The 24,015-nt window shown below is 41.1% G+C and overlaps 1 protein-coding gene across 5 annotated transcripts in view; it reads right to left on the reverse strand.

Moving 5' to 3' along the window:
- Window positions 1–24,015, reverse strand: part of FGF12 (fibroblast growth factor 12) — a 566,994-nt gene that overhangs the window by 239,549 nt on the left and 303,430 nt on the right. For 2 of the 5 annotated variants that reach the window (XM_032631661.1, XM_032631663.1), the window contains exon 1: window positions 7,356–7,554. The exons of the other annotated variants lie outside the window; for them this stretch is intronic. In XM_032631661.1, the coding sequence (XP_032487552.1) occupies window positions 7,356–7,554 (199 nt within the window). Of the gene's footprint in view, window positions 1–7,355; window positions 7,555–24,015 lie in introns of those variants that run through there. 5 annotated transcript variants of the gene reach the window in all.

A 24,015-nucleotide genomic window follows, 5' to 3' on the forward strand; every position in this document is an offset into this window, starting at 1 on the left:
TGGATATATCTTCTAGTCTCTGGAAAATTCCATTGGACACTTGTGACAGAATGAGTGAAAAAAGATGAATAATTAGCATTATTAGGAAATATCATTATGAAAATAGTTTTAATCTTGTGGACCCACTGAAAGGTCTCCAAGGAGCTTCCAGGGCCTGCGTACCACACTTTGAGAACTGCTGGCCCAGACTGCTGCCCCGGCCTCCTTATGATTCCTTAGCTTCCACTCTGGCTCCCCTACAATCCACTCTCCTCTCCAAAGCCAGAGTGTGCATTTAAATATGCAAGTCACATTATATCATCACCTACTTCTGACTCTCTTTGGACCCTAGATTAAAATATGCAATCTCTCTGAGGGTCTCCAAGGCCCTGCACAACTCAGCCCTGCCAAGCTTTCCAACATCACCTGGACCCCTTGCTCCCGTCACTCCAGTTACACTTCAACTTCTTCAAAAGCACCGAACTCCCTCTCACCTCAGTCTAATGCAAGCTATTCTCCTCTGCCTTGAACGTTCTTCTATCCTTTTCTGCCTGCCTCACCCTTCAGAACTCAGCCTACATGATTATTCCTCAGAGAGATGCTTCCTGAACAAATGCTAGAGATAGTATTTTCATTTTACAGATCAGCAAACTGAGGCTCAAAGTATTAAGAAACTTGCCTAATGTTCTCACAAATAATATCTCCAGAATTTGGATTCAGATCCCACACCAACGTCCATGAACTTAATCACTCTGCTACACAGTCGCTTAAACAGTAACTGTAAAAAAATTTTTAAATTAAAAAAAATTTTTTTTTTGTAAAGGCTAAATCTTACAGGGCTCTCCTGACCTTGTTATTAACCTCTTTACTTTTGAAAACATCTGAAGCAGTTGTTTATGTTTATAGTCAAGAAAGTCTTCCCCTCTGGACCCCAGTCTCCCAGTGGGTCCTTAGGTGTCCCAGGTGGCACCCCTGACATCTCCGAGGCTCCCGCATGCAGAGAGGGACATCCCAGCCAGGAGCCTGGGAACAGCATGTGATGACACAGCCACAGGACTGCTTCTGCAGCACCGGCCTGCAGACCTCCAGCAGCCTTCCCACTTCACTCCTCCTCACTAGAGATCCTCCCTGGGGGCTCCAGATCATACCCAGAGCAAAGTAACATGACCCGCCACATTTCCTTGAACTCTTCATCGGATTCCCCCCAACCGGAGGGTCCCAGCTTCAAATCACATTGAGTTCTTCAGATTCAGCCTCCTTAGCTCGAGGTGGCGGGAGATAAAGAAAGATGATCCGCAGGGTGCGGGCTGGGGTTTCTGAAACAGTTTAGCCACTTCCTGACTCCATAAACCTGAACAAGTCTGTCTGCTACTTTGAAGCTTAGTTCTCTTATTTCAAAGATGGGGCTAACTATGTCAGTAGATCGCTATGAAGAATAAAAGGGGCAGAAGTTGTGAAGAAACTCCGTAAACCCTGAAGTTATACAGTCAAGGAAGTTATCGTTAAAAGTTATTATCATATATGATTAATTTAGAGACATTTTGCATCTAAGGCCCCTCCCTCTCACAGATGCTTAGAAAGTGGCCTCAGAACCAGAGTCCTTTATTTTTTTTTAACTTTTTATCTTTTTAATTAATTTTTATTGGAGTATAGTTGCTGTACAATGTTGTGTTAGTTTCTGCTGTACAGCAAAGTGAATCAGCTCTACATATTCATATTAATATATCCCCTCTTTTTTGGATTTCCTTCCCATTTAGGTCACCACAGAGTACTGAGTAGAGTTCTCTGGGTTTTACAGTAGGTTCTCATTAGTTATCTGTTTTATATATATTAGCGTATACATGTCAATCCCAATCTCCCAATTCACCACACCACCACCCGGCCCCAGTATCCATACGTCATTCTCTAGGTCTGTGTCTCTATGTCTGTCAGAGCCCTTTAGATGTGCTGCATTTCTCTTTGGACAACAAGTAAAGCTCTGTAGCTTGATGGGTAGGCCATCAGATAGAATCCAAAATGTAGTATATTAACTTGGTCTCCTATGTATAATGAGACTGTTTATGAGAGTTCTCATAAAATCTATAATAACTCTAGAAAGAAGTCATACCGAATATACATTATGACAAAGTACTCAAGAAAGAGACAAGAAAAGACTAATTACTATTAACAAATTTTTCACACCAAATCAACACTGTAATATCTATGTAAAACTATGCTCTCAACTAGACTAAAAGCAGTAGTTTTTGACTAGTAAGCCCAGTACTTTCTTTAAAATATAATTATATGAGACAAAGCTTTAGTTTCTAAAGATCTTCTAAAATATTCCTATTGCTTCCTCAAATACAGACTGTCTCATTTCCTGCAAATTGTTTTTCTAAGTCTGTTCAAGAATATCAACTTCACTAAAACTTTAAAGACTTAATCCTGAGTTACGGCTTGATGAGATCTCTGTGGGATGAAAGAAATCAAGAGATCACAGTACCTGCTATTTTAAAACGATCTTACAATGGAAACATCATTTGTTGATGAGAATGCACTGCTGTAGAGAAAACAGGATTAAAAAAACACATACAAAATATCAGTTTAAACCCTAGGGTGGGTTTCTAAAGAGAAAAGCCTGGGTTTTTTTTAACAAGACATTAAGCCAAATATCATTTAATTAGGCTGATTTTGTAGTTCAGATATGAGTCATACTTTTAAAGGAGAAAATACAATAAGACTACTTGCTATAAATGTAAAGTATCACCTGTCATGTGAATGTATGCTTGATCTATATATTGACCAGAATTATTTCAGTTTATAAAAATCTAATTTATATGCCATAAATTACATGATTAAGCATTTCTCGTTTTTTTGTCAGTTTTCTTCTTGAAGTTTCTATTTTCTGTGATGCTTCCTTCATCAACATCAAAGGACATATTTGATAGTAAAATTTGGAAAGAGTATGCTATTAGATACTATACATCTACCAAAACAAGTCAGAAAAATACTAAAATATTTTGAGTAACCTCAATTTTTATAACACAGACAAGGACTCAGAAACAAGCAGAAACAGGGACTCAGAAAAAAGACAAATGAAAATCAACAAAATTTAGTAAAATTATAATCACTTCTTTGATTTATTTTATCCAGTTGGTATAAATATACCACATCATTCTTTAAGAGGGAGGTAATATAAAACCAAAAACTTAAGTTATGAAAAACATCTAATGTTTTTTAGGTGAGGAATTTTCCTGATTACTTCTGATTTTTTAATGCTCTGGTTTGAGGGAAGGAATTAAATTATATAGAAAAATAATAAAATCACAAAATCACTTAAAATACACAGATTTAGGCTTAACTAACTACTCTGTACTTTCCAGAGAGGCTCTCATTTGAAAACTCAAAGAGTGATACGAATGACCTCCAAGGTTCCTGGCTGCTCCAACATTCAAAGATTCTATAAACACCTTTCCCTTCCTGATGATGAATGCTATCCATTACCTGCAGCAACTCCTGAGTCAAAACATAAATAATTCTGGAGTCAGTCATTTGTACAGATGTTTCTATTCAAAAGTAAAACAAATATTGGAAATAAGTAAGCCATGTAATTCACATGGATGTGCTAATAGCTTAGATATGGCAAATTAAGTGGTATCAACATTTAAGCAAGTATTCCAGCACATCTGGCTCATACAGGTATTTCTCACATAAATAATTACTCAAGAAATAATGACCATAGGAATGCTCCTTTCTTTATTAGAAAGTCCACAAACAGAACTGTTCTAAAGGCTTTTTTATGGTTCAGTGCCCTCGGCCAACGTGCCAGTTCAAGGTCTCCAACATTTCATTTCCAAAGAGCTACAGCCCGCACAGTGCCTAAGGGGCTAACTATTCCTGCACTGTCTGTACGTCTTCACTGTTGGATTTACTTTTATAATGCAGGCTGCTATAGGATGGTCACTTTATTTTTTTTAATTTATTTTATTCAAGTAGAGTTGATTTACAATGTTGTGTTAATTTCTGCTGTACAGCAAGGTGATTGTTATACACACATTATATATTTTTTTCATATTCTTTTCCATTATTCAGTATCACAGGATATTGAAAATAGTTCCCTGTGCTATACAGTAGGACCTTGTTGTTTATCCATCCTATGTATAATAGTTTGCATAGGATGGTCATTTTAGAATCCCAATTGCCTATGTCTCCTTCTACCCGTTACCTCCTCTATGAGACCGTATTCCTGTTCTAATTACAAAATAATAATGATAACAAACCTTAACGGTAAAAATAAATAATGCACAAAATTATTTCCATTCTTTGACAGAGGGCATCCAGTTCATCATACCACTTTTTTCTGTGTTGTGTTGTGAAGTGCACAGGCAAGAAGAATCAACTGGATCAAGTTCTAGCCCCAATCTTTCCACAATCTAGCTGTGCAATCTTGTATAAACCACCAACTTGCTATGGCTCAAGGATTTCTTATCTTAGGAAGGATTCTGCTTACACAATCCCCGTGTAAGCCATCACTGTGCTCCAGAGAGGGCATTCACAAAGCATCTGAGGTGCCCTGTGGTCCTGGAACTGCACAACGGGAGGTCTTACCCTGCCAATTCTCACATTTTCATAATGCAATATCATGATTTTGAAATCTGAGACCTTTACTGTGTAATTTCAGTATTCCCTCTGTGTTTATGAGGTTTCAACATGATACGTATCAGAACTTGGTGAGTTAAGACAAGGATTAAGAGACAATGTGTCAGCCCTGAAATCAGAAATACAACCGTGGCCTTTCCCATCCAATACCTGACTTTAGCTTCACTGTTTCAGGCTCTCTCCCCTGGCAAGTCTGGTCCATGGAACTTGTGTCTCGTCAGAAATTCAGAGTGGAAATTCTTTATCAGGACAAGTTATTCCACTTTACCATTTGTGACTCAGTTTGTAGTTCACAGAATATAGCTTAGAAGGGCTAGTGAGTTCAAGGATAACTCAAATATTAAGTGAACATAACATCAAAGTGCTTGTAAAACAGATTTGCTCAGATAGTTTTTTTCCTTTTGGTGTTTAGCAACTTTCTCCCAATCCAGCTAAAGAATCCTCTCTGGAATTGAGATGTGGAAGGTGCTGTATCTTTCTACATAGACTCATCCCATACTACATGAATCATAGTCACTGACAGCAAATCAACAGGTTAATTGTTTGGCTTTGTTAGTAACAATAACAGGACACTATCATCTTCCCCAAAAGCTTTGCTGCATCCTATGCTCCCATTCTTCTCAGCTAAGCTTCATAACAAACTGAAGTCTACGGTGGACAGAAACACGTGTGCTGCCTTTGCACTGGGTATGTCTTAACAGGTCCTGTCACCTCTCTGCCAGATTATTACTGTGACACTTAAGCTAAAGGAATTCACCAGTCATGATCTCTTTGCCGAAATGTACGCGGAGTAGATGAAAAAGAGGGAAAGATTAAATGAACTTTGAAAAGAACAATAAACTCAGCAATTCCCTCAAATTCTCTATTTTCTAATGAGATGCTAAGGAAAAGGTCACAGGAAGCAATTTCCTTATGCAAAAGTAAGCCATGCAAATCACTCATCTCCAAATCAACTTCAACAAAGATCAGTCAAGTTTATCTTATCCATTCACAAAAACAATCTACCTATCATCTTGATGACCTTGTTTGTAACTGAGGAGGCTGAGTAGAATCTATTCACAAACGTTATTATCCCAACTAGAGTGCAAGAACGTACTTCAGAGACTGAGATATAAGAGTCACATGGAATTCAGAGCCTTGAAGTCCCTTGCAGACCACATAAGCCCTGAGAGAAAATGGCCCCCAAATGATCCCTGCACAACAATACAAGAGATTTGACTTCCCCCTAATATGAATTATTTACTGTGCAGAGATAACTCTAGTATTTTGCATACATCTTCCCTTTATAAAATGAACAGGCCATATTAATTGAATATAAAAGAATCGGCTTTACTAGCTCCTGCCTTCAGATCATAATTATTTTTGTTTACTCCTGAAATTTACTATTTCATCAACATCACGGAATAAGAAAATGAGCCCACTAGGGAGTGAATAACGTCATGAAAACTCAATGGAAAAATGAGATGAGATGGCTTTTTCATTAAGGCTTAATCCCAAATTTCTAAACTAATTCTGAGCCCCACTTGTCCAGACTTTCCAAGTGTTTTCTTCACCCAATGACCCTAGCCCATATGCTTCATTCCTGGAACCCAGGAGAACATCACAGTCAGAGTTGCAAAGATGCTAACCTAAACTAGTCAACTGATCACAGAGCAAGCTTTCTCTCGAGACAGTATTTCCTTTCAGTTGTCCACAGTAAGGGTAGATCATCTGCAGATTGCAAATGACCCTGTGGGCCACACCCAGAGGATCAATAAAGTCTGATGGAAGCACAGACCTTGGAAATTCTGCTTTCATTCTCTCCAGGTAGCCTGGCTTAAAATGGGAATAATCACTCTGAAATTTTGAGGTATCCAACGTCCCTTTGTAAACAGAGACACATCAAAGACCAACCATTTGAATTTAGGGCCAAAGAAGAGAATCAGCTTCAGAAAGGCCAGGCCTAGAAGATCTCGGATAAGTCTAAAGTTTTCTTTGCACTCCCTGAGACCAAACTGCAGATACGACGTTGTTCCCGTAATGTCCCAAGAGTAAGTGTGAGTGTGCAAAGGATGGAAGGAATAGGACAGAAAAGTTAATGAGCAGAGCCATTGGAAACAATGAGAGCAATGGGAGGAAGAGAATAGGAAAAGGAGGTCTGTGTAAAAGGAAGTGAAAGGGCATGGGTAAAAATGGGGAGGTGAGAAATTGATCAGAATGTGAGAGAGACTGGACTTGATGTGTTGCTAGAGAAAGATTTAGAAAAAGAGTAAATTTAAGTTGATCTGGTGTCTACTAAGTGTCTATTATGTGTTAAGAATTGTGCTAAGTGTTATGAGAGATATAGGGAGGAAAGTTTATTTATATTTAGGTCCTCAGTAGGCAGATTAAACACTGGCTAGCTGGATGGATGGATGGATGGATAAAGGGATGGATGAGAAAGAGAGAGTGAGGGAGAATGAAGTGGTCACTGCCCTCAAGGACTCTACAAGCTCTATGGGACCAGGAGCATCGATATATGTAACTCTCATCCTAGTCAAACCGTGGTTTCATCAAGGTATAAAGTGTTTTCCTGAATATGGGACAAGACGCTATTAACTAACAGAGAGCGACTGAAAGATGTCTGAACATTTTTGGAGAACGGGGGCCAGAATGGAAGAGGGGGATCCTGGTTCTCTATCGTGGATGCCCCCTGTGCTTTTCAGAAGGGGAGGGGGGTGTCAGCCTCTAGAGAGCCCACCGTCTGTACCTCTACTGACCTGGTCTCCGCCTCACTGGCCTCTTGCGGCCGCTGCAGAAGCGCACTTTGCTGAATACCCCGAGGACGTGCCTCTCGCACAGGGAGCGCCCGTCTTTGCTGGGGCTGGAACGGCGCTTGGAGGCCGACACCCGGTCGCTGTTGGACTCCCTCGCCTGTCGCTTCTGCCGGATCAAGGAGCTGGCTATCGCTGCAGCCATAGCTGCTCAGCGCGGGCCCCAGGCCCCGGGTTCCACTGCGCCCTCGGGATCACGCTCCGCCGGGGCGAGGGCAGGACCTCGGCGGCCTGGAGGGACAGGGCAGGCGCGTGGAGGCAGTGCTAATATTTGAGAAGGCCGCAGTACCGAAACCCCGGCGCCCACAACGTTAGTCAGAGTCTGGGCAGTGGCGACAAAATGTGTGAAAATCCAGATGTAAACTTCCCCAACCGCTGGCGGTGGGGGCGGGGCGGTCCCAGGCCTTCCTGTTAACTAGACTCTTGCACCCCAAACTTGCACCCCAAGGCGATCCGCGTCCAAGGGGCAGTGGGGAGTTTGGTCACACTGCGTTCGGAGTACCAAGTGGAAAGGGAAGAAGGATGTCCAAAACAACAAGCCGTGCCCCTGTTGGAGAGGCGCAAGCGTTGTAAGGTGTCCAAAGTATATCTACACATATATACATACAAAACCCGTTTACAAAGCAGTCTGGACCGAGGCGGGTAGCGTGCCCCCGGTAGAAAATACTAAAAAGTGAATAAAACGTTCCTTTAGAAAACAAGCCACCAACCGCAAGAGAGGAGAGGAAGGCAGCAATTTAACTCCCTGCGGCCCGCAGTTCTGGAGATTAGGAGGTCCGTCCCGGCTGGGTGAGGTCTACGGAATGCATCGCACCGGCTGCGGTTCTCCAGGGGCCCGCCGCCCGAGTTCTGGAATTCCGAGAGGCGCGAAGTGGGAGCGGTTAGCTGGAGTCGGGGTAGGGGCGCCAGGCGGGGGCAGCTGTTTCCAGCTGCGGCGAGCGCGACTCCCCGCCAGCAGCGCTGCAAGGAGAGCGGGAGGCGCGGGAGGCGAGGGAGGGGGGAGGGAAGGAGGGACGGGGAAAGAGGAAGGAAGGGAGGGAGGGAGATCCTCGAGGGCCAGGCACCCCTCCGGGAGAAACCCGCGAGAGGCGAGCGCCGCGGGTACGCGGGGTCCCGAGAGCAGGTGCTCTTTCTCTTTCCTCTTTCTTTCTGGCACAAGACGGGCACAGTTGGTGATTATTTAGGGAATCCTAAATCTGGAATGACTCAGTAGTTTAAATAAGCCCCCTCAAAAGGCAGCGATGCCGAAGGTCTCCTCTCCAGCTCGGCGCCCACACGCCTTTAACTGGAGCTCCCCGCCATGGTCCGCCCGGGGCCGCCGCACCGAGCAGCTCTCCGCACAGGCTCAGAGGGAGCGAGGGAAGGAGGGGGCGCCCTAGCGAGCTCGGGATCAGGTCATCGCCGCGCTGCCCGGGGCCCCCAGGCTCGCGCGGCCCGGCAGTCGGCGGCTCACAGGCATCAGATCAGATGGGGATTACCCGCCGGACGCGAGGCCGATCACTCAGTCCCGCGCGGCCCATCCCGGCCGAAGAAGGAAGGGACCCGCGCGCTGCGAACACCCGCGCGGCGGCTCGGGTGGGGCGGGGGCTGGCTGCGGGCGACGTCGGCTCCAGGCGGCTGCGGCTCCGCTTCGGAGCTACCCACCATGGTCTGGCGCCCGGGGCGCAAGAGGGGCCCCCTAGGCGGCCGCGTGTGGGGGTCGGGAGGTGGCTGCGTGTACCACTGGGGCCCTCGGGGCCCGACGCAGACTCTGAGTCCGGGGCCAGGAAGCAGGTGCGGGCTGCCGCCAACTCGGCCAACCTGCTGCGCGGGTGGCAGCTCGGAGCCGCGGGCTAGCGGGGTGCCCCCCGCCGCCTCCTCCCCAGGCCCCGGAGGGGGCGCTCAGGGCTGAGTCCCATTCGGGGGCTAAGGCTCCAAGCGAGCCGAGCCGCACCGGCTCCTGGACGCCGCCGCCGCCGCCTAGCCGGCTCGCTGGGTTGGAGCGCTTAGCTCCACAGGAAACTCCAGGCGGGGACGACCGCCACCGAGACGGAGGGTGGGACGAAGAGCAGGCGGCCGCCGGTGTACCTTTGGCACTGCTCGCCCACTCGCTGAGAGCTTGGGAGCGCCCAGGTGGGGTCAGCCTGGGGGCCAGGCTCCCGGAGCGCAAGGAATAGCAGAGAGCTCGGGTCCTCCTCCCCTCCCTCGCGCCCTCTGTTCCCAGACTCTTCCCCCTCCCTCCCGTCACCCCTCTCCCCCTTCTCCGCCTTCTGTCTTTCCCCTTTTCTCCTCTCTACGCAATCCTACGTGATTGAGGTTTGTATGAGAAATTCTCAGAGGCAGAACGAAGGAACTGCAGCTCCGGTCGGCTCTGTCCCATCCCTCCCCCAAGAGAAAACACTACCGGCCCGTTAAAGGATCCCGGGTACACAGAGAGGGGCTAGGGGTGAGGCGCCCACAAAGCAATCTGCCGTCTCTCCAATAAGCTGAAGCACAAAGAATTCTCTTTTTAGAAAGGAAGGCAGCAGACACTGGAGAAAGTAACAATGCCTGTTGGGTCCACCTTCAGCACATTTTGGAACAGGAAAAAGTGTCTCCATATTTGAGGAACCCAGATTTCTGGTTTCTATCAGGAAACGTGCAAAACAGGCTCAATCCTTAAAATAAGGAACCAGGTGAGCACCCTGCAAAGAGGGGAGGACGAAGGTGGAGTGAGAAGGTGACTGTGGGCAAGGGCAGTCAACAACCAGCTGTGGAGGGCAATCGGGTCTCCAGGAGTGCTTGTGATGACAGCTGGATGCAACAGAAAACTCAGTGGGGAAGATAATGTCACCCAAGTTAAAATGCAGCATGAAAAAATTTGGAAACATAAAGGACTAGTCATGCTAAGGCCTGGAAGTGGCTATTAGTCATACTTAGTATCTCTCTTCAATCAGTCTTCAAATATCCCTAGTCCCTCCCCTTAACAGACATTCCACTAAGCATCAAGGGTAGTGCCAAAAGATTTAATGGATGATTTCCAAGCAGAAACATGTATGTTGGAAATACCCTAAGAGTGGGCAAGGAACGTGAAGGCCCTGGCAGCTACTGAGAATGGATGTGGGCTGTGGAGAGGGCCCAGGAATTCTCTAGATGTGGGCACAAACCTGTGGGCCTAGTAGAAGGAGAAGAATTGAGGCCTGTGAGGCTGTTTAGAGCAAGCACTGTGTTAAACAGCCCCACCATGTCTGGGGGCCTGGACCTTTCATGCTGCAGCGGGACATAACACAGGCAGACAGGTTTACGAGGCAGACAGCTGGGAGGATTAAATAGGCCAGGCGCCCTGAGAGGGGGGAATCCCAGCTATCAATGGGGAGCACCACATCCCCTGCAGCTGTTCAGTGTGCCTGAATAAGGGCAGTGAACTTGGGATTCTAACAGTACATAACAGGGGGAAAAGATATACACACACACACACACACACACACACACACACACACACACACACACACAAACACGCAGGCGACCACACACAGACCTCTTCTCCAAAAGTGAATCCAGCCAAATACATTTTCAAAAGCGCATCTGGATGTGGTAAGGGACATTACTGAAAATCAATTGTTATCACTGTCAATGATATGGGAAATGTTATGGGAACATCTGGGAAATGTTCACATTTCACACATAAAATTACGTGTTTTCCTTCCTTGGCTACCACAAGGCTTGTCTTATTCTTGAGGAAGGCAGGTATAAATAGTACTGGCTGGCTTTGGGGGCTCCTTGCCTCTTGCAGTTCAACACCCAAAAAGGAAAAGGTCAGCTAAGGTGAGGAATCCAGAGAAACGGGCGAGAGAGGGGTGTATAGTGAGGCCTTGAGAAAATCACTGCTAAACTGTGAGTCTTTTTCTTATCCTCAAGATGGGAATAATCATTCCCATCTACCTCACAGAACTGAATATGTATGCGCAAGCATTCTGAAAAGTGGAAAATGCCGAATGAGTAAAAGAGATGATGACAGTGTTTATTTTTTTAAGAAAATGCATGATATTCTTCTGAGATGCTTTTTTTAAATGTAGATCCCTGATGGTTTCTCAGAACGTGAAACAGAAATCTCTATGAGTAGAGCTCAGGAATTTTGAGTTTTTGACAAGTTCTTCAGGTGTCAAAGTTTGAGAGATATATAGATATAGATACATTTTAGATAACACATTATCCTAGAAGGGAGAAATAAAATCAGACTCTCAAAAATTTAACACACTTTACTAGAACTACAGTCTGTGCCTGCCCCCCACCAAAAAAAAAAAAGGGCCTGGAAAAAGAATGTGTGTTCTCTAATCTTTGAGTGTGTTAATTTTTTTTTTCCTGTAGGTTTATGAGACATGAAAGATGTTTTGATGCAGAAGGTAATCAGTGCAGCAGCACAGGAAAGAAGAAGGTGATGGAGGCAGAGATGAAAAAGCAGATAACAGTTGCTGTTTGAAATTTTCTTTGTCTTGACATGACAGTATCATTAGGCATTTAAGGAACAAAATGAAAACAATAAATGCTAGCTTTCTGAAAGTGACATTCCATGTCTTTAGATCGCTACTAAGCGAATGTGGTGTTTTCGATTCAATTAGACAAAAACTCTACTTCTTCCCTTGCACTCCTGTGGCTATTGTCAGGGTGCTTTTTAGCTGTTGAGCCCTTTAACTCATCATCAGCATCATTTACTTCATTTCTCCAGTGAGAAGAAGAGGTAAATACAGGGAAATCTGAGAAGTTAGGTCCTATTTACATGGCTGTTGAGATCAGAAGCAATACCCTAGTTAATTTTTTAATATTCAGAAATTCAGGGACTTCCCTGGTGGTCTAGTGGTTAAGACTTCACCTTCCAATGCAGGGGGTGAGGGTTTGATCCCTGGTCAGGGAGCTAAGATCTCACATGTCTCACAGCCAAAAAAACCAAAACATAAAACAGAGGCAATATTGTAATAAATTCAATAAAGACTTTAAGAAATGGCCCATATCGAAAAAAGAAAAAAAAAATTCATTAGTTTCCTACCTGGGCCACTAATTCTCGTAAGTTTTCCTTCACGGTTACTAGGACATTTCCAATATCTTTGCATTTGGGGTTCAGGAATGAGATTACATCAACCTACTGATTATTTAATTAAAATAATCAGGTCATTTTGAAGGGCAATATCTCAGGGATAACAATATCTTGACTTTTTTGCTCTTTTTTTGAACAACTTGAGAATTTCCATTTACAATTCTGAAGACAGCGTAGGTGGAAGCAGTGGAATTACTTGAAGAAAGTTGCCAGATACACATTGAAACGATAATTATATTTCTGACCTCCCTTCAAACAAATAAAACATGGACAGTCTTAATCATCCCTGTATTTTAAGTCATTTCTGTGTTCTAAAGGGGAAAAATACAGAATGTTGAATAGTTTTTCCCGTATTTATAGGCCAAGTCTTTCAACTCCTAAACCAAACTATTAGGACCACTACAGTCATTCACTTGAAACCTTGAATTGGGCACAGGTTGCATCCAAGGCCCTGTTTCAGTTACCAAGGGGAACTCTTTACACCTCTGCATTCTCCCTGCCCTCAACAAGCTTATAGTCCATCCCATCATGATCTTATTTGGCTCTTGTCTTAATCACCCACTCACCGTATACTACCGGACAAGTTATTCAATCTCCAAACCACATCTGTAAAATACATCAATGACAATGACATGAGCAGTACCTATCTAACTGGGCTACTGCAAGGCTCAAAGAAGATGTGACCATAATGTAAAGTATTAGAATAAGCATGCTGTCATTAAAATATCCATTTAAATCAAGTCCCTCCTATAAAATCCAGACTTCCCAAAACAGGAAAACATAGCTTGTGATTCATACACACCATCATTCACTCCTGGACATAATGTATTTAACAAAGGCAGGAAATCTACTTGAAATGAATGATTAACCTTGACATTGTAATGGCAAACAAAATTTTCATTAGCGGAATATTGTCAATGTCCTTGTCTGTTGGGAACACAAAGGAGCCAAAATGAAAAAGTGTCTCCATATTTGAGGAACCCAGATCTCTGGTTTCTATCAGGAAACGTGCAAAACAGGCTCAATCCTTAAAATGAGGAACCAGGTGAGCACCCTGCACAGAGGGGAGGATGGAGGTGGAGTGAGAGGGTGACTGTGGGCAAGGGCAGTCAACAACCAGCTGTGGAGGGCAATCAGTCTCTCCTCATATATCATCCTGCTCTGAGATCAGGCCCCTGACTCAAACCTTGGTGAATATGAGCTCACCAGCCTCTGACACCGCAAGCTTGACGGGCAGAAGAAGACCTTTTCTCCATGAATATTATCCCATACAATGGCATTACTTCCATTTCCTTTTCTCTTTCAGATTGTCAGTTAAAATAGGTTGACAACAGCAACATAAACAACTACTTTCTAATAATTTGTGAATTCCTTTATGGTGCTTTATTCAACAGTTCAAAATTGAATTACTACATGTTATATGTTTGTCTGGTTTCGGTCATCTCTCAAAATAAGAAAGACGGTATATTTAATTCTTCTTTATGACACAGATTAGGGGTAGTATCCTTATTGCCCAAGTAGAGAAATTATCAATGTTTTGGAGAATGTCTGTTTTAATAAGAAACATAAGCTATAAATAATGTGAGCCAGGGCTAAGCTCCCTGCAGGGTTCTAACTGCATTGCAATTATTGACACAATGAATCCTTATAGCAACCCTATGAGGTATGGTCTGTAATTATCCTCATTTTATTTATTTTTATTTTTTATTTTTTTGAGATATGTGGGCCTCTCACTGTTGTGGCCTCTCCCGTTGCGGAGCACAGACCCCGGACACGCAGGCTCAGCGGCCATGGCTCACGGGCCCAGCCGCTCCGTGGCATGTGGGATCTTCCCAGATCCGGGCACGAACCCGTGTCCCCTGCATCGGCAGGCGGACTCTCAACCACTGCGCCACCAGGGAAGCCCTATCCTCATTTTATAAATGAAGAGACTGGGGCACAGAGAGGTTACGTTGCTTAAGTCAGTCACCCAGTTAAGAATTGGTCGAGTTCAAGTGTAACTAGTTTATTTCCAGAGCTCCTCTTTTATCCTCTATGTTACACTATATGCCAATAAAAACATGATATCATGAATAATTATATTCATGTAATACAATTTAAAATAAGAATGTAATTATCATTTGCATTGATATAGTCTTTTACTGTTTAGAAATCATTTTCACATGTATTATCTCACTGAGTTTCTTAACAACCTTGTGGGAAAATTAAGGAGATAATAATAACTCAATTTTACAGATAAATTGAGACACCAGTAAGTGATGTACTCTCCCAGGGTCACACAAGAGATGAGTGAAGATACAGGAGTTTAATCCAGGTCTTCTGACCTCAGTGTCTCTCATGTCCCAATTAAGGTCACATAAAGAAAAAATGGGAATGTTATGTGTCCTTTCATTCACTGACCTCTAGTGCTCCCCTAGGAGGGTTTCACATCTTATAAATGACCTTGAAGGGATCATTCAATGTTGGAAAGAACCAGGGGACTCAAGTGTCCCAAATCTCCCTCTGCAGCTGGGCCAAAGAACCAGGGGACTCAAGTGTCCCAAATCTCCTCCCTCTGCAGCTGGGCCAGGGAACTAAGATGGTGGTTTTCTCACCCTTGGCATAAGAGGGTATTCTTTGGTTCTGAGATTGTGGCCTCCAAATACTCTCCTCCTTAGTTCAGTAATTTAAGTTGAGCTTCGTGAGAAAACTACAGGGAAACTAAATCAAAACAGAAATTAGAGAAATCTGTAAGAGGATAAAGTTACACTTTTTCCATTCCTATTCCTAAAAAAATGTGCATTGGTTTGGCTTAAAACACATGTTTGGCACTTGGTTATTTTCCTTCCTAGCTGGATTGAGGATATTAAAAAACTGCCCCGAGTGATTCTCCATCATTTTAGCCCTTTTGTAATTTCCAGTGTCACCGATTCAGTGATACCCCTTCCTTCTAGATGAGTAATGTAGCTTGAAGATCCTCATAAGAATGTAAAACCCATAAGCAGAGGAAGATTGTCTATTTTATTTACTTTCCTATCTCCAGTGCCTAAAATATCACTTAGTATATAGCAGATGCTCAATAAATACTTAAATGAATTAACCATTAATGAATTCATCCATCCATCTATCTTTTTAAGTTTAAAATGAAACATTTATTCTTATATCAAGAAACAAACTCAGCTAATTCAAGGGTAGCCTCCACATTTCCAACTTGATCATCAATACTCTCAAAAACGTGCCTAAATTCAATCCATCTATTAAAATTGGATCGCCTGAGAGGGTACATGGTACCTAGATTTCTGCCCTGACCAACCTCCACCCCTACATTTAGGTGTAGAGTTTCAGTTCTGATCTTTCCCTCTCTACTCTCAATTTCTTTCTCTCTCTCTCTCTCTCCCTCTCTCTCTCTCTCTGTCTCTCTCTGTCTCTGTCTCTCTCTCTCTCTCACACACACACACACACACACACACTCACATTCAGAGAAGAAAAGGAATATAAGAATGAAAAAGAGAGCACAGACATCAAATAAAATGAGTAGTCAATTTTTAAAGTCTCAGAATATGATCAAAATGACCTTAAAATCGTTTGATAATCCTAACATTCATGCTGTCACCCATCTGTACTGAGCTGCTTTCTCCGTGGACCTAGTTGCTCCATTTCTAATTTTAGATTCCAAATTTTCAGGGGATGGATCTTGTTGAAATAGCAGTCTCTTACAGCACCCAGCACATGATTGACACTCAAATTATATTATTAAAATTGTCATAAATTCACATTTTGTCCTCTGTGTGCACATAGCACTGGACTCTGTGAAAATAACAAGTAGTGAAAGACCTCACTGATCCTATTTGATATTTAATAAGATTTTATTGGAAATAACTGAAATATACAATCTGGTTAGAGAAAACTGTCAGGGGATCAAATGGGAGTTTTGACAAGGTGACCAGTAAGGTCCTTTCTAGTCCTAACTTTTTAGAATTCTCTAAAAATAAAATATAGAGTAGAAAGAATATGTGATTTAGAATAGATAATCTTTCTCTGCATAAAGTTACTTTGTCTGAGCCTAAGTTTATTTGCCTGTAAAATGACCTAGATTACTTAAAATAATATATTGAAAAGATAACACTGGTTTTTGAAACAAGGAACAGTATGCACGAGTGAATGAATAAATGAATGAATGAATGGATGGGTAGATGAGTAGATGGATGCACGAAAAGTAGCATCATTCATCTACAAACCTCTAAATTCACATTGTTAGGCTAAACAAAATAGCTCAAAACAAAAAATAAAAATATTTGGCAAGCTTCCTTTTGGAATGCTGTGGAGACAAGAAAATGTTCAAAAATTCCAGAGTAGTAAATGAAAGCACTCAGTAAAGTTCTAAGTTATTCACTTAACAATCATTTTCACATAAAGTTATACTCCCCTGTGCTTAATTTTGCCCACTAATACAGCATACGCAACATGAAATCAAGAGGATACTGGTGTAGATGGTACACCATCTACAATCAAAGCCAAGATAGATAGATAGATAGTTGTAAATAAGCATTTCAGTGCTCAGATATCCAGAAAGGAATAAGATGATTGCATAAGCATATTTATTTAAACAGCATTTGGAGCAAGAAGGATAAATAATAGTTTTGTAATGTTTTAGACAAGATATTAGTTTTTAAACATGCAGTATTAGCTAGAAGGGATCTCATGAGGTCATAATCCCATTCTAGATAATGTATACATATTGTAATCACTAGAAACCATAGAAAAGAAACCTCTTTAAACGTAAGCTAGAAAATTGTCTCTAGTTGGTTGAGTATGCTAAGAATACAGCAATGGAGAAGAGGGCCATTCCCTTCTCTTCATTTTGCCAGTTCTTCCTCTCATCCATAAAAAGGAAAAAGACAAGGAAATAGCCATAGCTGGCTTTTAAAAGATAAGTAACCAGAAGCACTTATTATTTTCTGAGGACAAAAGCCAGGGAAAGGATGTTGACTTTATGTTTAAAATAAGTGGATTTTATTATAAAATAGATTCTAAATATGATCTATATATAAGAGTAGAAATAGAATGTGGGAGTGAGAATCATGACTTACATTTTTTGTTCCTGTGAGGATCTAGTACATCACTTTGACTATAGTAGATGCTCTGTAAATGTGTGTTGATTTAATTTTGACTTGCAAGTAATACATGCTCAGGATGAGTAAGAACAGTCTCAAGTTTTACCTTAAGCAAAACCTTAGGCATACTTTTATTAATAGTGGTATCACCTTTAGTCTCTGATAGCATCAGTTAAGTAGTGGCTATGAAGAAAGAGAAACAAACAAACAAATGTCTGATACAGAGGAAAACACAAGGTCTTAATCTGTGAATGTGTTTTCCCTTATCCCCTTTGTGCATCTAGCACAGATGTTGGGTTACCTTTTTCTGATGATGCTACGCTGATAAAACCCTAGTGTAAACCCACAACATTCTCAGAAGGGGAAGAGTTATTCCCTAAAGTGAGTAGAAAGTCATATTTTCAGGCATCAGATAAAAAAAAGATATGGGCTTGGGAAGGTGCATTTAACTCACGGAGTAAGGTATGCTCTTCTTTTTTGTACCTGGATTTTGAGAAATCCATCCACACTTAAAGTTTTCCTGACCGTCAAGAGAAGAAATCCTCTACCAAACAGAATCGGGCCAGAAACTATATAGGAAAACAACCTCATAGAGACTCCTAAGACACTAGTCTAGAGCTGTGGACTCCAGAGAATGAACCATATCAAGTTATCTAGATGTTAGTTTCAAATTATCTCTGTGTTGTAATCTCCTTTGTTACACACTGACCTTCAGTAAAGTCTTATATTAACCCCAATTTTTATGTCAGTCAAGGAATCACTGGCTTTTAGTTCAGGCCTTTTAGTTCAAATCACTCAAAAACATAAACTGAAACCTCTACATTTGAAGTATAGGTTAAAAGTATTTGAAAAAAACTCTCACCAAAGTGGCTTTAGAGGGAACATATCTCAACATAAAAGAGGCCATTAAGAAAAATCCATAGCTAACATTATACTCAAAAATAAAAAGCTGAAAGCCTTCCTGCTAAATCCAGGAATAAGACAAGGATGCCCACTCTCACCATTTCTATTTAACATATTATTGGAAGTCCTGGCCACAGCAATCAGATGAGAAAAAGAAATAAAAGATATACAAATTGAAAAGGAAGCAGTAAAACTGTCACTATTTGCAGATAACATGACACTTTATATAGAAAACTTTAAAGTCTTTACCCCAAAACTATTAGAACTAATAAACGAATTCAGCAAAGTCTCAGGATATAAAATTAATACACAGAAATTTGTTGCTTCTCTATACACTAATAATGAACTATCAGAAAGAAAAAGTAAAAAAAGCAATCCTGTTTAAAATCACATTAAACAGGATTTTAATTATTTTAAAAAGAATAAAATGCCAAGGAATAAACTTAACCAAGGAGGCTATAAAATACTGATGAAGGAAATTGAAGACGATACAAAGAAATACAACAATATCCCATGCTCTTGGATTGGAAGAATTAAAATTGTTAAAACAACCATACTACCCAAATCAATCTACAGATTTAATGCAATCCCTATCAAAATACCCATGACATTTTTCACAGAACTAGAATAATCCTAAAATTCATATGGAACCACGAAAGATCCCGAATTGCAAAAGCAATCTTGAGAAAAAAGAACAAAGCTGGAGGTGTCACTCTCTCAGACTTCAGACTATACTACAAAGCTATAGTAATTAAAACAGTATGGTACTGGCATAAAAACAAACACATAGATCAATGGAACAAACAGCCCAGAAATAAACCTACATACCTATATGGTCTATTAATCTACGACAAATGGGGCAAGAATATACAATGGAGAAAAAGCAGTCTCTTCAATAAGTGATGCTGGGAAAACTGGACAGCTACAGTAAAACAATGAGATTAGGACATTTTCTTATACCATTTACAAAAATAAACTCAAAGTGGATTAAAGACCTAAATGTAGGACCAGAAACCATAGAACTCCTAGAAGAGAACATAGGCAGAACACCTTGACATAAATTTTAGCAATATTTATATGTATTTTTGGATCTGTCTCCTAAGGCAAAAGAAATAAAAGCAAAAATAAACAAATGGGACTTAATTAAACTTAAAAGCTTTTGCACAGCAAAGGAAATTATCAACAAAATGAAAAGATAACCAATAGAACAGGAGGACATATTTGGAAATGATATAACTGACAAGGAGTTAATATTTATTTTTTTTTTTTTTGCGGTACGCGGGCCTCTCACCGCTGTGGCCTCTGCCGTCGCGAAGCACAGGCTCCGGACGCGCAGGCTCAGCGGCCATGGCTCACGGGCCCAGCCGCTCCGCGGCACGTGGGATCTCCCCCGACCGGGGCACGAACCCGTGTCCCCTGCATCGGCAGGCGGACTCTCAACCACTGCACCACCAGGGAAGCCCAGGAGTTAATATTAAAAACATATAAATTGCTCATACAACTCAGTATCAAAAAAAGAAAAAAAAAAAAAACCCAACCAAAAATATGGGCAGTAGACCTGAGTAGACATTTTTCCAGTGAAGACATATAGATGAATAACAGAAACATAAAACGATGTTCAACATCACTAATTATTAGAGAAATGCAAATCAAACAAAGAGCTATCACCTTACACCCCCTAAGAATGGCTATCATCAAAAAGTCTACAAATAAATGTTGGTGAGGAGGTACACTGTTGGTGGGAATGTAAATTAGCACAACCACTAAGGAAAACAGTATTGAGTTTCCTTAAAAAGCTAGAAATAGAACTACCATACCACCCAGCAATTTCACTCCTGGGTATATATCTACAAAAAATGAAAACATTAATTCAAAAAGATACATGTACCCTAATGTTCATAGCAGCTCTACTTATAATAGTCAAGATATGGAAGCAACCATATCTTGTGTCCATCAATAAATGACTGGATAAAAAAGATGTGAGATATATAGATATAGATATAGATATAGATATAGATATAGATAGATAGATAGAATAGAATAGAATATTACTCAGCCATAAAAAAATGAAATTCTGCAATTTTGAGCAACATGTATGGACCTAGAGAATATTATGCTGAGTGAAATAAGTCAGAGAAAAACAAATACTGTGTGATATCACATAACTAAAGTGTAACAACAACGAATGTATACAGCAAAACAGAAACAAACTCACAAATATAGAAAACAAACTAGTGGTTATCAGTGGGGAGAAGGAAATAGGGAGGGGCACGTTAGGGATATGGGATTAATAGACACAAACTACTACTATACAATAGATAAGCACCAAGAATATCCTGGATAGCACAGGGAATTATAGCCATTATCTTGTTAACTTTTAATGGAGTATAAACTGTAAAAATACTGAATCACTATGCTGTACACCTGAAACTAATAAAATATTGTAAATCAACTATACTTCAATTAAAAAAATAGTATTTGAGGGAAAGGAAAGATAGGGTAGAAAAGAGAAGGGAAAATAAGACTTATTAGGCACCTGCAATGCACCAAGCACAGTACTGGGCTCTATACAGGTTCTTTTACTTAATCCTCAGGGTAACCACATAAGGTCAATATTGTTATCCACATGTACAATGAAAAAACTAAAGGTCAGAAAGGTTAATTAATTGTCTGAAGTATGGGTCTGGTCAAGAATTCAAATTTAGTCTAGCTGACACAAAATCCAAAGCTTTCTTCGTGACTTTTTAGATGATGAAACCACAATACGAATTTATAAGGGGACTATCTATACTCTTAAAGTGTTAGAAAAGATAACCCATGAGTTAAGGCCACTCAGAATCTAAGTCACAGGCATCCACGTTGCTCGTTCTCTGGTGATCATGACCTCATTTGATGTACCAGTTTAATAACTAGAGCCAGGGAAAGAGAAATTGAGGAAAGTTGATGTCTATTTTCAAGCATCTGAAACATTCTTATTTAAAAAAGAAAGGCATCTTGTGTGTCCAGAGGCAAACTTGGATTCTATTAAGCAGTTATATACAAGGAAGTACAGACCAACCATCAGATAGACTGCTTCCCAAAATGGGAAAGTAAGCTTCCCATCACCAGAGACTTTCAAGTCAAGATCTGGGACAAAACCACAGAAGGAGGGTTCCAAGAGCTGAAACGGGTATTCTATAAAATGGGTACAGTCAGCATTGCTGGGGTAAACAATGAATCAAAATGACTGCAGGCTGCATCCAAGGCAATACTTGGCAAAACTTTTTTTTTAAGAAAGTGAAAAGGTAATGATTAATGAATGGTGAAACTGACTACTACTGGGAAAGAGTGACAGTAAAATGGATTCAAGATTCAAGGAGACAGTCAAAGGAAAGCAGATCAGGATAACTGTGAAGAAAGCACAGGGCTAAGACTTCTTTTACATGGCATGAACATGTGTCACAAAGGCCGCACAGCTGATCAAAGGTGTCACTTCTTAACAAACAGTTGAAAGGTTAAATGATATTGTTCCCCTGAGTTGTGGCATTCTAGACTAAGGGAAAGAAAACATATGAACCTATGAAAATGTAAGTGAGGAAAGCACCCCAGGAAAGGCCAGTGTAAGAAGCCCCTATGGTGTGAATCAAAACCACAGTGAATTCTGCAGTGGATGGTCATTGACCCTTCTGGATTCCTCCGTAGGAAAGATCCCACACTGAGATAGGATGCTTAAAAGTAACCAGAAGTTAATTAGCTTAACAAAGGAAAAGGATTAGGAGGGCAAAGAATAGTGTTAGCAACTCTTTGAGTTCCCTGCACAGAAGGGCTTCTGTAGGTAAATTGTTAGGCCCACCACAGACAGTGTGAAAATACTTATTTGTCCTGAAGATGCAGTTGTCTGCTACAAGATCAACGACTTCTACCGTGAGTAATCACAGAGAAATCTGGAGACTCAATTTATGGTAGAAAGAAGGAAATATTTAAATCTTTGTACATATAGTATCTTTGCCTTCACTTTTTAGAATGAAAAAGGAGAATCACAACTCTGGAAAACTCAAAACCAGTTTGAGAAAACTTATTATAAACTGAGAAAAATTCTTACAAAATGATTTGGAACTAAATATCTCAAAGCATGGAGAGGAAGACAGCGAGATATTGGATGGTGGATTCCCAGTTGTCACATTCATGAAGTTAGGAATTTGGTAAGGCAACCATCCCACTTCCTGCTTGACAATTTTTAATTTACTGTATACAAAGTACTATCTTCAAAACTGGAGAGTAAGCACGTGTCCCACTAGGAGGCATTTTTGAGAAGAAAGTTGTGTCACCACAGAAAGGTCATTTAACCTTGGGGCATCGTTTACTCGTCTATAAAATTAGAAAGTTTTAAAAGAATAACTGATGATCTGTATGTTTTAAGTTCTCTAATGAAAGGTTACTTCTGGAAGGGTCCTGAAACCAGGAGTGACATTTAGTTAGGTATTCTATATAACAAGAAACAAAGTATAGAATATAAAGTACCCAAATATGTTCTATGTGATCACTTACTCGAAAAAGAAAGGACATTAGTAGCTGTAGCAAAGACTGTCATGAGAATAAATGACTGATCTCAGTGATACTCTCTGAAGCTGCTAAATTCTCTCAATTTTGGTTCAGAATGGGTTCCTCTATCTCTGAGTGAGTGGTGGTGGAGAAGGAGTAAGAAACAATGAAGTGGTCTATTAATTGCAAAGATGGCACAAAGTAAAATAAAGCTGTTCCCATCACAGGTGGACTTCAGAGATGGTTGTTGTTGCTGGGTATTTTTTTCCTGGGTGCAGTATCTCGGATGACTGTTAAGAAGCAGTTTTGTAAAAATGCAGATGAAGGAAAGAGATAATTCTATAGTGAGGAGGGTCAACAGAAGCAGTCTCTTCCAACAGGCCTACTCCTAGCCTGAGCTGAAATCTCATTTTCATGCTATTTGCTCAAAATGGAACCTTGGACAAATTATTCCTCCTCTCTAGAGAGGTCTCCATTTTCTCATACTTAAAATGAGATTAACCAGATGAATGCCAAGGTTTCCTCCCTCTCTAAAATCCTGTGACTCTATATGCTCACCCACATCATACCACGTATGTGACACAAACTAGGATATTCCCTTTTATCTTCCTTTTAACTTCAGGGTAGTTAACTAGAGTAAAAGGAGTGATCAGTTATCCTTCACCCCCTGGCTCATAGCTAGATGCCTTCAGTCCCTGGAACTAAACCTTACTGGTTATCTTTTACCACACAGCACTTCTCTGTAACTCTGGATAAAGGCAATAATAATCAAAACAAATATTTTTGAGAGCTAATTATTTACCAGGAATTGGTGGAAGCACTTTATATATACTAACTGACTTAATTCTCACAACAACCCTATGAAGTAGGTATCATTATTAACAACAAGGAAAGAGAGGAACAAAAAAGTTAAGTAACTTGGCTAAGATTCTAAGTTAGTAAAGGGAATGACCAGGATTTGAACACAGGAAGTCTGGATCCAGCCTCTTACTAATAGATCAGTCACCTCCCCGCAATGTGGTGTTGGTGGCAATGGGGG

The sequence above is a fragment of the Phocoena sinus genome, chromosome 4 (assembly GCF_008692025.1).
Source record: "Phocoena sinus isolate mPhoSin1 chromosome 4, mPhoSin1.pri, whole genome shotgun sequence".
Classification (NCBI taxonomy): Eukaryota; Metazoa; Chordata; class Mammalia; order Artiodactyla; family Phocoenidae; genus Phocoena; species Phocoena sinus.